Genomic DNA, 16,175 nt, shown 5'->3' with positions numbered 1-16,175 from the left:
ATAGCCACTTTTGATGCTTTATCCATGTTGATATGCTTTTCTACACAAAACGTGTCTAAAGAGTGATTATTTAATTATTCCATCCTGTGAAATTGCCCTGTTCAGAGGCTTTCCACTAGATTTGTAAGCAGGTTCTGGGGATTTGTGCTCATTCAGCCAGAAGAGTGTTAATGACCAAAAGTGGGAGTCTGAACATTTATTTAATAAAGAATTCTGTAGGACAAAAAAAAAACCAAGCTTACAGCAGCCCTAAAGACATTTACTGTGTAAGTTTAAAAACTTTTCTTCTACAAGTCGGGAAAATGAGCATGTCTCATCAAAGTCAAGATATTTTGAAATGAAGGAATTAACAGGTTAAAATTACTGAAATTTTTTAAAGTGGACTTCTTTAACCTTGTTACCACATGTCGTATCCTCAGCTAACTGCGCAATAATTTACTTCCCCACCAAAAACAGAAATTCCTTCAAACTATCATCTTCACCAATACTCAGGCAATATAATTCTGTGTCTAAAAGAAATGAAAATGTGAAAATTGAATTAACTCTGGGACCGTTTTGGGAGTGTCTTAAGGGACAATAACAGAACTATTGATGCCATTGTAAAACATACCTTTATTCCATAAAAGTATTAACCAAACCGAAACAGGTTTCAGACATGTAAAAAGAAATGTGTGTTGTGGTTTATAACAGTCAAGGAGAGTATTAGACCATCTAAACAACTAAGACTAAAATAATTCAGCATATCCAGGACTAATCTTGTTATTAGATAGAAACCTTTAATGAATCCTGATTCTTCTTCTTCTTCTTCTTCTTCTTCGGTTTCTCCCATTAGGTGTTTCTGAGAAATATTATATAGACCAAGTTTTTATTTATAAACACTGAAGCTAATATGTTATAGTATATTGTTAAAAGAGCAATAGGACATCAATTATCAGTCGATAATTAGGCATTAGAGAAACCTACGAGTTTTATGGTAGCAGTCATTTTTCCCTGATTTTCTTATATGTATAAAATCAAGGCATTTTTATTAACTGCCAGAAGTGTACATAAAACTCAACAAAAAAGCTATTAAAACCAAGGGAATATATATATTGGGGCTTGTGTTTGTTTTTAAATAAATATATTTATTTATTTATTTAAAAAAAAAAAATTCTGTTGTTGTTTCTCTGAGAGGAAGAAGGGGGCGCCATTTACTATTTTCCTACTTATGACGTCGGAACCTGTACATGCCGGCCGGACGTCAGAAGCTGTCAAGCTGTAGGCTGTGGGATTTAAATGCGCGCTTCCTGTCGGCTCGTCACAGTTCATGTATCAGCGCAACCATGAACTTTCTCAGTCGTGTCTTAACTACAAGAGTGTTAATCGGGAAGCCGCAGCCGCCGTCCGCAGCCGGAGCTCGGTGTTGGTTTAGCGCGGTGTCGCGGCTGGGCGGCGTTACCCAGTCCCACAGCGCTGCTCCTTCCACCAGGTACTGACTGACCTCTTTCACTAAACAGTTCCAGCACATGCTTGTGACACAAATGTTGAATTCTGTGTTAGTGTTAGTTATTTTTGGCTTCATGACCTATATTTTATATGTATTGTCTACTTGGTAAAATATATTGTTTTTTTGTTGGACACAACAGAAAGCTTTACTCATGACCAAGCTAGTCGTGACCTAGCTAGTCAAACCGTTACCTCTGCTGCACTGCATTCTTCTCAATGCACTTTTATACACATATACTCTCTATAAACAATTATAATACAGTAATGGTATATATTATATATACTTTTTAATTCCGCATGAAATGTATTAAAAATCGAAAGTCTGTGTCTTAAGGACAAACTGGTGACATTTCTTATGTAACACGACATACATATTACATGTTTCAAAAAGTGTCCAAGAGACTAATAATCATTAATGTTGACCCTTTTTTTTTTGCTTTGACTGATGACACTGAGATCTCCTCAGGATATTTACTTCTAGAAATTCAGACATTGATTGAATGAGGTGTTTTGTAATAGTTACGGATCTGGGAGCTGATTTCTTTTAAACAGCGAAAGGCATAAAAAGTGAAATAATCTACACCACATGTTCAGTTGCCCTGCTAATCTTCTGTAGTAGTAATAGATTTATATGTATATATTTGACTATTGATCTGATCGTATTTAGTGTGTTGGTTGTGTTTTTAGTTAAATCATCGTAATAATAGTGTGTGTTCTCTTGCAGCCCTGTAAACCTGAGCTATGATGTGTATGATGGTAAAGAGGATGGTGTTCCACTCGTCTTCCTGCATGGCTTATTCGGGAGCAAAACCAACTTCCACACTATAGCGAAGTCTTTGGTGCAGAGGACAGGCCGAAAGGTAAAGGAGAGGACGCTCTTCTAACAGGATAACAAAACTATGTGCAAAGAAACTCACAGCAGAACAGTATTTTTTTAAAGAAACTATACAGTGTGATGCAAAACATAATGACTCTTACCCTCCCAAGGTGGAGTATTTTCAAGCATGTCTTGACATGCTAATCCCTCAGCGATTTCCCGCAACAATTACAATTTTATTATATGATATTTATATATATATATATATATATATATATATATATATATATATATATATATACACACACATCTTTCTTTTACCTGTATAAATATTTATAAATAATGTTGTTGAATATGCTTAAGATTATTTTGTTAAAGTATACGTTTTTAAGACTTCTAATAGCGAATAAAACTAATTTTTTATTACGTGGCACATCTGTGATGTAAGTTCCTTCAACACCTTCTAATCAGGCAGGTTCATTAATTTAACAGCACTGTGCTATAAAAAGGACTAGTAATATTGACTCCATGACTTTTCAAAAACTGTATGCCTGCTAGTGTCCTAACTGTACTTTGTCTAGTCAGGTGCTGACAGTAGATGCTCGTAACCATGGCAATAGCAAACACCACCCGGTCTTGACATATGAGGTGATGACTAACGATTTGAAGCATCTGCTTAACCAGCTGCATATCGGAAAGTGTATTCTCATCGGTCACAGCATGGGGGGCAAAACTGCAATGGCTACAGCTTTGTCACAGGTATTGTCGTCGGACATTTTGTCTGAAATCAAGTTAGAAATTGTGAAGAACTTTTTGATGAAGTTTTGTTCCGTATCCCCATATTTGATTTCTTTTTCTGAATGGCAGCCCAGTTTTGTGGAGCGTCTCGTCGTGGTAGACATCAGTCCTGTTCCGACGTCCGGTCGCACCTTCATGAGAGGCTATATCGAAGCTATGAAGGAGGTACAAATACCTAGCAACATTCCACGCTCAACTGCTCGCAGGGTGGCCGAAGACCAACTCCGGGATCATGTTAAAGTAAGCGTGCGAAATCAGGGTTTATATTGCCTTCTCCTTTCTGTGAATATAATGTGTTGGAATTTCTCTCCAACACTTTAATATGCTCAAGTAAATATTTTATTTAGTCATCAACTGCTCACACTGTTAATCACCAAGATTAGTTCTCAAGTTTGACGTCTTTATATTCATATAGAGAACATGATTGGTTCCAACATGGATCCTTCTTCTTGTTTATATATATACATATATTATATACACACAAACCTGTAAGAGTTTTCTAGAAATCCCACAACAAGGGATCACTTCTTTAACCAAGTATTTAGCCACTGTAAGTGCATCTTTTCTCCAACAAGGAAAATACTCATGGTATTAAAAAAAAAGGTTAATTACATCTAATCAATAGCTGTATTTATGTGCAGGGGTAAATTCAATTAAATTCATAATTAAATGCAGAAAATGTATAATTTTCAGGTGTGCCCTTGCTGGAAGTATAATCAAGTACTAATTTAAGTATTTGTAAAAACAAAAAAAAAAAACGATGCACTTCTAAAATTGTTTTGCAAAAATTGAAAAAGCAGGTGCATACCTGGTGCGTATATGTTTGCAATGACTAGCATACCTTTCTTAGATACACGGTCTGTGCCATGACTGAGCTTTGCTAAACATGGGAAAACAGTTTCTGAAATAACTTATCTGTTCTGTTCTTATCATCAAACCGAATACTAGCAGCATGCGGTATTGTGCATGGCAGACTTTCACTTCCTGTTCAGTGGCAGGTTACTTAAAATGTGGCAAAGCATTAAAAACTGAGTTTGACATCCGGTTGTAACAACATCTTCAAAATGTGTGTCTTGTGACTGTGCAGTGTTTTAGTCTGATCAGCCAGTATGGGTTTTGCACGTACACCCAGATTTGGGAAGCAGAACCACATCTTATGAAGTTCCTGATCTAAATAAATGTTGTGTCTCTGCTGAATTAAGAAACCCTTTGTTTTTCTGAAATATTATATATATATATATGTATGTATGTGTGTGTATGTATATATATATATATATATATATATATATATATATATATATATATATATATATATATATAAACACAGATTATCTTATTTAAAGAGGTCATGGAAACAACTCATTCTCATACGTTGATCATGTTGCTACTAAGAATTTGGGAACTTGGGTTTTCTGGTTGATTTTGAAACTGCTGACAATGTCTCTTGTAAGCCGCAATGATAACAAGCAGGTGCCACCGAGCTGCTGTGTGATAATACAAGAAGAGTGTTTTGGCAGATGAACACACACGCAATAATGTTTTAAAATGTTTTATTTATCTTTATTTTCATTAGAACTATTTTAATATTATTATTAGTATTATTATTATTATAATACCTAATTTTGTTCAGAGTGCTGTATTACTTTAAACGTATTTACTCTTAGCAATAGGTGCAATGAGTCACACTTTAGTCTTAACATGAATAAAGGATAGTGGACATGTGTATATTTGAAATCTCTTGTTGGTTTGTGCATAGGAACGCTCCGTTCGGCATTTCCTCCTCACTAATCTGGTAGAGCAGAATGGACACTACTCCTGGAGAATCAATTTGGAGGCCATATCCAATCACCTGACGGACCTTATGTCTTTCCCCAAGTTTAACACAACCTATGAAGGTCCCACCCTCTTTCTGGGCGGCAGTAACTCCGAATACCTTAGGTAACAACACCAGAGGTTTTTTTTTAAACACACAAATCACACTGATTTAAAACTGATCAGAAACTGAATGTGGAAAGGACAGACTGAATTATTTTTAATTCAGATTCGTTTTGGCGGCAGTTCAAATCTATTTTTATATTTTTTCATACTATAAAGTTTTAAAACTGCCAGAAGCTGTCAAAAATAGAATTTAAAATTTGTAGCTATTACTATAGCTTTTATGTGGAATGGAAGACACACAAATTCAGTCTGAGAAGTCATTCTGTAAAAACTAATGCCACAGTGGGTCTGTTCCATTCATTTTTTTCCCTCTTCCCAGCTCTGAGGATTACCCTGAAATCCAGCGTCTCTTTCCGTATGCAGATATCCAGTATATCCCTGATGCCAGTCACTGGATTCATGCTGACAAACCCCTGGATTTCATCAGTTCTATAATTACTTTTGTACAGCCCTAAACTCATGACTGACTCACTCACTCACTCTTTTTGTTTTTTTTTTTTTTATTTGATTTCATTTTCCTTTTAAATTATTAGTCCATGACTTTCTAATACACATACAGTGCTGTGCAAGAGTTGGAAGCATTGGAAAGAATTATCAAATTAATTAATACATTGAGCAGTATATGAAAAAGAAACAAGTATTGTGGTATTTATAGTGAAATAGTGAAACTTTGACTTGTTCTAATGTTTTGTGGAAATGAATGATTTGAAATGCTATTTCTGTTTTCATACCCACCTTTATTCAAATGCAGCTGTTGTGTTTGGTAAAACCATATCCTGAAAAGATCTTTGCAGAAAGCCTATACAAGTTTAGATTTTTTAGAAGACGTGTCAACACAAATTACTGGTTAAAAACTAGAACCAGATTTTTTAAATACAGATTAATTTTTTAGGTTAATGTTTGAGAATTATTTTGTTTAGTTACTGACACTCACCTAATGCAGTAGGTATAAATTAACCATCTAAGGCAAAATCGAACTGCAAATGAATGGTGCCTATGACTATTGCACAGTACTGTAAATCCAGTTGCACTGTTTCAACACTCACTAAGTCGGTTTCACACAAACACATTCAGCAGACATTTAAAAACGTTTTGTTTTTCATACTGGAAAGTAACACAGCAGATCAGTAGATTGTAATTATAAACAACTCGACTCTACGTGACCAGCTGCCGTTTCAAAAGGGTTTTTTTTTTACTTACTTGAATCTTTTACTGTCTTACACAAGCACGGAGACTCCACTAGTGCAGTAGTCATCTAGACATTGTATTCTATAGGTAGTGTTTTTGGAAGTTGCAGTCGGATGAAGCTAGTTGCAGTTTTCAGTTTGTTACAGTAGAGGTGTCAGTTGTGTGCTTGTTTGTTTGTTTGGTAGTCATGAGACTGGAGTTCTGTTTTAAAGTAAAGGTGAATGTTTAGAGCTCGACAAAATATCAGATTTACACAATTTTCCACTTTCTCCAAGCTTACTCCATGTTTTTGTGTTCGCTTTGTTAGATTTGTAGATATAAAGGTGAAGGTAGCTTGGTGACGTTTTTAGGATCATGCAGGTATATAACTCTCTGACATGCACGATACGCACAGCACGTCGTTCGATGGATAAATGTCGAGAGAAAATAAAATGCTAGCTAGAGAGAAATAGTGTTATTACTTACAAATGTGAAGAGAGATCACCACGGTTCATCGCCAAAATGCTTGCTGACAATATTGTTCATCGTATTACAATGACAATTACAACTACCTAAGCATTTTGACGTATACCTGTTTGTTTAGTTGATTTTTTTGTTAATATGTTGTTATTACTTTACAATAGCTATATGTATTGCGTTTTTAAGCATGGACTGGCAACACACTGGAGCTTGTACTTGTACAGTGGTCCAGCTAATGAACTAATTTGTTCATACCTGCAACCTCATCAAAATCTGCCTTCTCGTTGCTCTGAGTTTTATTCCGACTCCAACCTCACCAAGCTAGGGAAAATTGTTTAACCAAAAATACCATACGTAACTAAAATACATACATTTCTAAGAGCTATGCTGCCGGGAGTTATACCCTTGACACTTTTTTTCATCAGGGTCAATAGCACTGTGTTGTACGTGAGCACCTGTAAGCCGCTGTTAGATGTGTGTCTGTATTTTGTGACTTAAATGTATTTTATATTCCTATATTGAGTATATTCCTAAATTAGTACTACAATATAATAAAAGGGAAATATTTATATTTTATGGCTGTTAGTTGTTTGTAACCTTCTATTCTACATGTGTATGTTTGGAAACGGTATTTTTTAGGATTATGACACATGCTGCAGAATTCAACACAAAACCTTTCTGTTGTGTTTCAACAGAATAAAGCCCATGTATGTAATTACAGTTAAGACGGTTTGTGGTTAAACACTGAATATCAAGAAGTAGATATAATATATACTGCCAGTTGTCTGTGGTGGATTGATTGAATGTGTCAATTTACTAGCACATGTATTTATCTCTCCAATTATCTGTGATAATAATTATATATATGATATATTAAAATGACTAATCAAAGTACGAACAATCCTGGCATCTTGAAGACAGAATGGTTTGCCTTTAGACATTATTAAAGCTGTGGATAATCTTTTTAAAACAAAACAGCTTTAATAGATTGTATCCATTTCATTTCAGTATCACATCTGCATTTTTATTTTATCTTCACTGAAAGTTAATACTCATAATATATTGAAACATTATATTTGTCTTGTAATTAGTGGAATACTCAAAACAAAAGGATGTTTGCATGGAGCAGAGATCATGATTTTTGTGGAGAAATTGTCATGTGTTATGTCTTACAGTAAAGTCTTGATGTCCCTGTCTTGTGTGCTTTAGTTTCTTTTTCACAGTCACAAGCACAATGATGTTACTGTTGTAGATTTTTTTTCATGTGTGCCTGACTGTACCTTGAACATAATCTAAACTTGAGTCCTTTTATTACTTCTGACAATAAGGACTATCAACTTTATTTGACTTGTTTTAATAGTTCGCTGGTTGATGCTGTTGCTCTATACGTTTAATCCAGAGTAAGATATTGCACAGATAATACAGTTGCTGCGAAAAGCAATATTCGGGACCATGCTCTAGCACCAGCGCTCATCTGAGCAGCTGAAGTGGTCTTGTTATGGTTGGTTATGTGTTCAGTTTGTGTAGATGTTGTTCTCATTGCATGCAAATTTTTTTTTTCTTAAATGTGGCAAACTAAATTAAAATTCAAGATTTCAAAACAGTTATGATGTCATGTAATTTTTACTTCATTATTGCGTTCACGATTATTAGGTGCAACTTTTCTCATTGGACTCTTCTGTTCTAGAATTCACTATTAGAAATAATATTTAGGAAGTGATAATACTGGAAATGTTTTCTTTTTATGAACCATATCTGAAAAGGTGCCAACCAGTTTATCCATGTTGCCTGGTTTTCAAACCCGTGCTACAGCAAAAACGTGAGCTCACCCAGTGGAAAACTCTGTTCACTGGATGCATCATGTGAAAGATGTGCATTTGCTTATCTCAGCAAGGTGAACCTTTGCAAGGTGTTGACTCCATTTAGGTTGAACTCTGTAAATTTTACGTGCTACAGGTTTTGATAGTCAGCTTAAAAAAATAAAAATAAAAAAAACCCCAGATGGTGGTGTTTGGTTTATTAAAATAGTGGACCTGCTAATTTTGTAGTCCTCCCACACATTTGCCTTATTTTTATTAGTGTGAATGCAGGGTATTGATTCTTTTTGTGCACATTGATAAAAGTTAATAAAATCCATTTTATTTTGTAAATCATTCAGATGTATACATAATGTACAACAAACATTATTTGTGCCTTTCCAGGGTCATGTTTTGGAGAAAGTGGCACCAGTTCAAATAAAGCATAAAATAGTATATGAACCTCGCACTTCTGAAAACAACAGACTCAACAGAAATCAGTATTAGCTTACTGATCAGCTTTTTTTTTACAATTGTGTATCCTGTAAAATAGAAAAAAGTGGAAAAGCTCAGTCAAGAGAGACTGTTTGAAAACTCTCGTCCTTGCTGCTAACTGAAGAGTCCATTATAGTTGGGCTGGATGACTGGTCACGGGTAGCAGAGGAAAGATGACTGGGGCGTCCTCGTCTCAGTCTGTCTTTCCAGCGCTGGGCCACAGGTGTGTTGGGCGACTGTGATGCAGGAGAGGATGCTCGGCTCATGACTGGAGACTGTGCTGGACTGGGCTGTTTGGAGCGCCGTAATACACCGAAACCTCTGGACTTCTTCTGAGCCTGTTCTGCCTGCTGCTGACTCAGGAGCTGGTGGTGGATGATGGTCTGCACATCATCCTGTTAGAAATGCATAAAATTAACTGTTAAAACTATATAAATAGTAGTTTGTCACTAATTAGTAACACATTCTTTAAGAAAATGGTCTGCTCAATGCAGCACTATTCCAAATTCTAATTGTTAAGACAGCTGATAAGGGAAAGGCACCAAATATAGGCTGGTTTATAGGTAACAACTAAAGAATTTTTGCAGTACAGAAAAAAACTTTATTTCCGTAGCTGCTGAACTACAGATAATATACTACAAATCAGATAAATAAGGATTGTGTTCACTAAAATGCTGGATATTCCTTTAAGTTCACAGACCACTGGGTTTTAAAAAACAGTGTTGAAAGCAGACCACAGGCCAGATGGTCATTCTGGCTCTAAACTAAAAAGAAATCCTGCAGAGACAAAGCGACCAGCAACCTCACAATTATATGCACTGATATTTTTTTGCAAATATATCAGACATTCCAACCTTTACACATTTTACACAGAAGAACAATCTTCATCTCACCAATATGGTGATTCCACTGGAATAAATCTACACAAATATTTTCAATTCCTGCAAAACTTAACCAATCACATTATGTGAACTAACGACACTATATACTATATACAAATGGTTCTCTCCTAACCTCCTGCAAAAAATAAAAAGCACACAATTGTGAATATGAATGCTTTTCTATGATATAGGGATACAATTTACCTTCAGTAGAACAAAGCAACCCAAACCTGTACAAGCATGACTATAATTCTTTTGCACAATGTGAGCTCCATAAACACCTGGTTTGTTAGGTTTGTAGTGAAAAATCTGAACAGAGCTCGTCCTCAACCCCACAGAAATCTTTTTTGGTGAATTGTAATGAGCCATAAACCTTCTCGCCTGGCCTCAGTAATGCTCATGAGGTTGAGCGAACACAAATTCCAGAAGACCACACTTCAGAATCTAGTGGAAAGCCTTCCCAAAAAATTAAGGATAAAAGCAAATGGGGGACAAATATGTAATGGGATGTTCAATCACTACAGGGATTTTGGTCAGGCAGGTTAAGGACTGATCTAGTGTAAGTCTGCCCAAAATCATTACTTGTTCAGTTTTGAAATGTTTTATTGATTTTTTTATTTTGGCATTTCACCTGATTATTCATTCAAATTTTATTTCAAATCATTTTCAATGTACTTAGGTTGCACAAAAGCAAGCCTCTAAGAATTCCTGTCTTTGTAGCCACAAGGACAGGACTAGTTAACACACCCACACACACACTACCACAGACACACAATCACACCCTCACACACCCATTCATTGTCATCTAGCTAATACTATTTATAGTATGCTGCAGAACCTGATGTTTAAACTGATGACGTTTTAATAATGGTTACCTCCCAGAAACCATTTCTCCTGAATGCAAATTAAAAAACTAGCATGCATATCTAAAAAAAGGTTTGACACAAGACAAATATGGCAATAAAAACTTTTGAAAAAAATGCATGCACATCATCCTCCATCATTAAGAAACACATCAAAAGTGTATCTAGTATGTCTATGGTCCTGGCTTCCACCTGACTCCATCAATAAGCAGAAGACATATTGTCTTCAATGCACATGAACAAGACAATGGCAATTTAAAACAATAATGCATAAATGTGTATGCATAATACAGATTGAGTATACTGTATTTACTGCACTTTGTCATGAGTAATGACTTGTGAGTGGCAAGTTTGGCAAATCTAGCTAAGAAATTGGTATGCAGGATATTATTAATGCTTATTATTAAATGTTTCGACTAAGACTAATTGAAACAGTCTCGATCTAATTCAATCTGCAATCTTATTCATGTGTAATTATGCACTTGCTATACGAAAATAATCAGACAGCATGGCGTCAAAACCTTTATTTTTTATTCTTCCCTAGACCACTAGAGTGCACTATTACTCACTTTTTGAATCCTTCTGTTTTTTTGTTGTCTGTTTCATTTTTTTTTTTTGCCAACCTATTTGTTATTTCCATATTAGTCATCCTATTTAGTTTGCTGGAGCCTTAAGTTTATTTTTATGTCTGTATTCTTTGTTAGAGTATTACTCACAAAGGATACAGATTTGTGTGTCGCTTTTATGCGTGTGTCCTTGGATAGCATTAGCCCAAACCTTTTAGCCCTAGTATTGAACTGTTCTCCATTACAGAACTCTGCACTTGAATCTGCCTCCTTGATTATTGGATCTCCCCGTGACATTCAGTGTGTTGAGGCCGAAAAAAAAAAGTGTTTTCTTATAGTGTTATTCTTACAATAGCACATCTTGAAGGGTTTTATTCCTTTAATACCATCACATTTTGCCAACATCTAGTTCAACCTCATCATTTACATTATTGCTTTTATAATCAGCATTATTCATTCAGCTTTAATACATTAATGAGACCAAAAAAGCAGCTCGTACTGTTACAAGAAACTTCAAAAGTGCAAAGTGCTATGGTAAAGAATTTTCCAAAGTGAAACATAGCTGCCTGCTACAAAGTATTAACACTGGAGACCATTAATATTCTTTAAAATTAATCAATTTGTCAGCATTAAAACAAATCTGTCAATAATTAGGGGATTTATCAGAAAATAAATGTTGCTATAGTGTCTATATAAATGATATAATGTCGATATAAAACTCACCTTCCATGCTTCCAACTCTATAGCCATCTCCAGCCGGCGCTGCACTGCCTCCAGGAGCTGATTGTTCAGTAACATTAGTTCTGTTTTGCATTTCAGGAGCTCTGACTCCATCGCTTTTTTCCTGTCAGGTTCAATTTGTTGCCATGAATGTCAAAAGTAATAAATAAAAATACATTTTAAGACAAACTACAAACAACTATGCACTTACTTTGCAAGAGCATCATCTCTGTCCCGTAGAGCTTGTTGTAATACACCAACCTTATCTGTCGTCCCATCTTTAGCGTTTCCCTGTGAATTAGGGGTTTTAGTTTCATCATCCAAATATCAGCCAAAAAATACGTCTGTACTCTGATAACAATATTAGTTGATAACAATATTAGTAACAGCTATGCTGATCTGAGATTAGGTTAAATGGTTTGGATGAGTTTGAGGCTTGATGAGATGAAATTATTTGTGGATGGTGATTGATTTACTTCAGACGTGTGTTTGAGAGCAAGTGTGCGTGCAACGTTCTTCAACTGCGTCAGTGCCGTATCCAGCGAGTTGGTTTCAACGTTGGGATCTGACGTTGTCTCCGCATCAGTCAGAGGGACCAGGAGCTTTACAATGGACTGAATCTCCTCGGTCACCTATAGATTAACAACAATTAAAATCAATCATGTAGAATCAAGTAAATTCTGTTAAATAACAAAGAGGCAGAAAAATGTAATAAAACAAAAAGGTGCACATAGATCTAGCTATTGCTAATGTGACAGAGGTTGAAGCTGAAAAGAGAAACATATAGGAAGTGTTTTTTTTTTTTTTTAACATTTTTATTTTGCATCATTCTATTGAATTCAGATGTAGGTACTTTTTAGTAATATCTATTAATTCACAGTCCAAGAGTGTAAATCTGGTCTTGCATTCTGGATATGAGGGATGGCATACTCTCTCTGCCATCTCAGCTATAATGGCACTAGCCGATCGAGGGTGCCGGAAAGCTTTTGCATGCAGTTCTCTGGGTGTTATGCTGCACTGACATGCAATATTAACACCAGCTCAAAAAGATTTAGTTGTCTGGATCTACTTGTATAACAGGAAGCATGTGTAAGCCTTCCCTGGATCATGGGTGACAAGACTGGAGGAGGGGAGTGTGATTAAAAGAAGAAAAAATCAGTATGAATAATTATGAGACTAGTAAAAATTTTAACCTATTACATATTTGAAAACACTTATTAAAAAAAATAATAATTTATATGAAAATTATAAAAAATATATTTTGTAATTAAAAAACCAGGTGCTTAAACTTTTATGGCAAAAACTAATTAAAAATTACTGAATGTGTGACAGGCAAATCATAAATTATACACAATGTCATGTTCCATATGCAAATGCAAATGGTAATAAAAGTTGAGGTAAAGGATGTATGTGTGCGTGCGTGCGTGTGTGTGCGCGCATGTGCTTCTTTCATTTGTATATAATCACAGAACTGGATTAATCAATATATAATTAAATAACCAGTTATGTTTTGTGGGCCTGGACTGTCTGTCTCACCCGCACTCTGTGTTGACTCCAAACAAGCCCGTCTTGACCCTGCTCCTGAATTTTATCCACTTGAGCCTTCAGTTTTATACTCCTACGCCGAGACAGTTCCACCTCCCGGCGCATCTGTTTTAACTGCAAAACAAACACACAAAGCAAATAAGCAAACACACCCATTTACATGGTCAATGAGATTTTTTGTTTCGTAAACTGTAAAACTTGTTTCCATCACATTTAACATTTAGATGGCAATACAAACAGCATCAGAGTAATGCTGTTTAAAATTTATTACATTTATTTTTTGCCATCGAAAGCCTCAGCATGTGATGTATAATGTCATTCGAAACCCAGCAAGGCCACATTCCTCAAGGGGAATCCTGTTAATCTAGCTGAGAAAAACTAAGCCTTTTATTGGACTGTAACATTTTGAAAGTTTGCTTACGTAGACATCAGACCATATGACCAATACACAAACCATGCTGGTAGCATAAAAAATATATGAGTTGCATTTTTACATTTCCAGTATTTTTCACAATGGAAACACTCTTTATGAGTTATATAACCTTTATGATAATTTTGGGAAACTGGGTTCTGACTGCAGAAAAATTGTAAAGAAAATTGTGCACAGTTTTGTAGACAGACCCTCTAACACACCAGCATAGCTCACTTTCTTAGCAGTATTAACCCTTATTCAAAGGCATTTAAATTATTTGCTACATTTCCAACATTTCTATGTCATTTTTCTAATAATATCAGAAAAAAAATGCTCTGGTGTCACAAACTGATTTATCAGAACATCTGGTATCATAAATGGTTTGTAATTTCACAAATTATATGTAGAACAAAAATCTATATCTTTTCCTGTTTTATTCTATCCATTTTTTTCTTGTTCATTGTTAGTCATTTCGTATACAACTTTTGTGGGATGAAAGCACTGGAAAGGAGGCACCTTGGACTGTACACCCACTCCCCCACTTAGAGCCACAAACAAACATATTTTTGAAAGGTGTTTGTGAGTATGTCATGGGTATTGGGGCAAAAACAAAATTCGCAATAAGGGTAGTTTTTGTATGTTTTTCAGGGACCTGAGTAACAACCTACTTGGAAACCTCTAATGGCAAATCAGATCTTTCAATCTCTATAATATAGTTTAAGTTACAGTATATGACTATGTAAATGAAATAAATCACTTGTAATCAGTTATCAGACAGCATAATATTTTTATGCAGTATTTATCCACTTGACACTTTTATCAGTATAAAGAGTGAAGGTTAAGCTTCACAAACTTTCCTAATTCATTTGTAGGATATTGAATGGAAACTAACCACATCACCACTTAAAGATCAGGTTAATATTAATATACGGTATACAGTAATCATAAAACTATGGAATTATATACTTTAACATCTTACCGTGTCTGACACTGGGCTTGATACTCGTCTCCGGAGCGGACTCCCACTCCTCAGCAGGTCCGGTAAACTCTCATCTAGGTATGCCCGAATGGGTTTGCCTAAAGTTGGATCTTTCGACCCCAGGGTCATCTGCTCGATTCCGTCTGTTTGCTCCATTATATTGGAATTAGCACTGTCTTTGATTTCTTCCAGCTGTTCCACTCTCTCATCAAGTGTGGATGGAGTTGGCCCCAACGTGTCTGTGTTTGTATCGAAAAAGATTGCTTCATCCTTCTCAGCAAAATCTGGGACTTTCTGTAGACTATGCTTGCGAGATTGAAGTAAATCTTCGACGAGATTAGATGGTTGCAACAGGTCTCTGAATCCTGCTGGAGTGTCTTCACATGGATTAGAATATGGACTTAAGCCCTCCATTGCTCCTGAGAAGTAACAAAACCAAGTGCTTCTACCTGAGCAAACAAGATATGACTTGAATGGGTGGCACCACTAAAACACAGAACCTGAGGACAAACTTGTTTTTCCGGCTCTTTGACAGAAATAGCATGTGCATTTTCACTGCTTACCACGTGTAATGACAAAAGAATGACACCTGTGCCTTGGGGACAAAGGCTTTCCCACATGCTTGACGTAATCAGCACTGTAGCTAAGATACACATGCACAGTCACATTTATGACAGTGGGTTAGGCAAACCATATATTAGGCTGTAAATGTGTCAGGCCTGTTGTTGAAATCAGAGAAGCCTTGATTTTGCATCATACACAGTAAAAACATGAAAGCTAACTTTTATGTTAACATTTCTTAAATTACTGACCTGAGTGATCATTAGGGGTCGCCACAGCAGATCACCCATCTCCATACACTGTCCTCTACATCCCCTAATTGAAGAACCCAAAAGAAGAAGAAGAAGACTGACCTGACTGATCATGCTGATCCCTAAAAAATGTTAGCAATGTGCGAATATTAATTTGTTGCAGTACATGGATGTACTGAATACTGAATGTATAAAAGCAAGGTTCGCTGCTGTGCGGCAAAAGTCTAGAATATGGTATAAAGATTATAGACATCATGCCATCAGACAAAATTATCTGGCTATGACGTGTAATTTGTGCTGTGCCTTCCATAGAAATTTTCCTACATGCCACTGCGACAGCTTTGTTTTCTTTCTACTATGTCTGCATTTATATTAACTGCAAAAGTGACAACAGTTATGTGCTAGCTATTAAAATCATTGC

At 35.8% G+C, this 16,175-nt stretch overlaps 2 protein-coding genes across 2 annotated transcripts; one reads left to right on the top strand and one right to left on the bottom strand.

Annotated features, from left to right (window-relative positions):
* Window positions 1–1,210: 1,210 nt before the first annotated feature.
* Window positions 1,211–7,261, top strand: abhd11 (abhydrolase domain containing 11). The gene is made up of 6 exons (XM_046868590.1): window positions 1,211–1,468; window positions 2,210–2,345; window positions 2,888–3,061; window positions 3,170–3,340; window positions 4,857–5,038; window positions 5,358–7,261. The coding sequence occupies exons 1-6, from the start codon at window positions 1,227–1,229 to the stop codon at window positions 5,491–5,493; spliced, it is 1,041 nt and encodes a 346-aa protein (XP_046724546.1). The 5' UTR covers window positions 1,211–1,226; the 3' UTR covers window positions 5,494–7,261.
* Window positions 7,262–8,802: 1,541 nt separating this feature from the next.
* bicdl2l (bicaudal-D-related protein 2-like) lies at window positions 8,803–15,775 on the bottom strand. The gene is made up of 6 exons (XM_046868089.1): window positions 14,943–15,775; window positions 13,543–13,665; window positions 12,483–12,638; window positions 12,218–12,297; window positions 12,010–12,130; window positions 8,803–9,371 (listed from the first exon to the last, which is right to left on the bottom strand). The coding sequence occupies exons 1-6, from the start codon at window positions 15,354–15,356 to the stop codon at window positions 9,051–9,053; spliced, it is 1,215 nt and encodes a 404-aa protein (XP_046724045.1). The 5' UTR covers window positions 15,357–15,775; the 3' UTR covers window positions 8,803–9,050.
* Window positions 15,776–16,175: the final 400 nt, after the last annotated feature.

Source organism: Silurus meridionalis, chromosome 15 (assembly GCF_014805685.1).
Source record: "Silurus meridionalis isolate SWU-2019-XX chromosome 15, ASM1480568v1, whole genome shotgun sequence".
In the NCBI taxonomy this organism is placed as follows: domain Eukaryota; kingdom Metazoa; phylum Chordata; class Actinopteri; order Siluriformes; family Siluridae; genus Silurus; species Silurus meridionalis.
This window is presented reverse-complemented; position numbering and strand designations above follow the sequence as displayed.

Bases quoted from the DNA above. Each gene is read 5' to 3' on its own strand.
- abhd11 (XM_046868590.1), top strand. From the start codon at position 1,227: ATGCCGGCCGGACGTCAGAAGCTGTCAAGCTGTAGGCTGTGGGATTTA. The intron at 3,341-4,856 runs GTAAGCGTGCGA...GTTTGTGCATAG, and splicing joins AACTCCGGGATCATGTTAAA to GAACGCTCCGTTCGGCATTT. The intron at 5,039-5,357 runs GTAACAACACCA...CCCTCTTCCCAG, and splicing joins AGTAACTCCGAATACCTTAG to CTCTGAGGATTACCCTGAAA.
- bicdl2l (XM_046868089.1), bottom strand. From the start codon at position 15,356: ATGGAGGGCTTAAGTCCATATTCTAATCCATGTGAAGACACTCCAGCA. The intron at 12,639-13,542 runs GTGAGACAGACA...GTTAATCTATAG, and splicing joins GGAGTCAACACAGAGTGCGG to GTGACCGAGGAGATTCAGTC. The intron at 12,298-12,482 runs GTAAATCAATCA...CCTAATTCACAG, and splicing joins CTCTCAAACACACGTCTGAA to GGAAACGCTAAAGATGGGAC.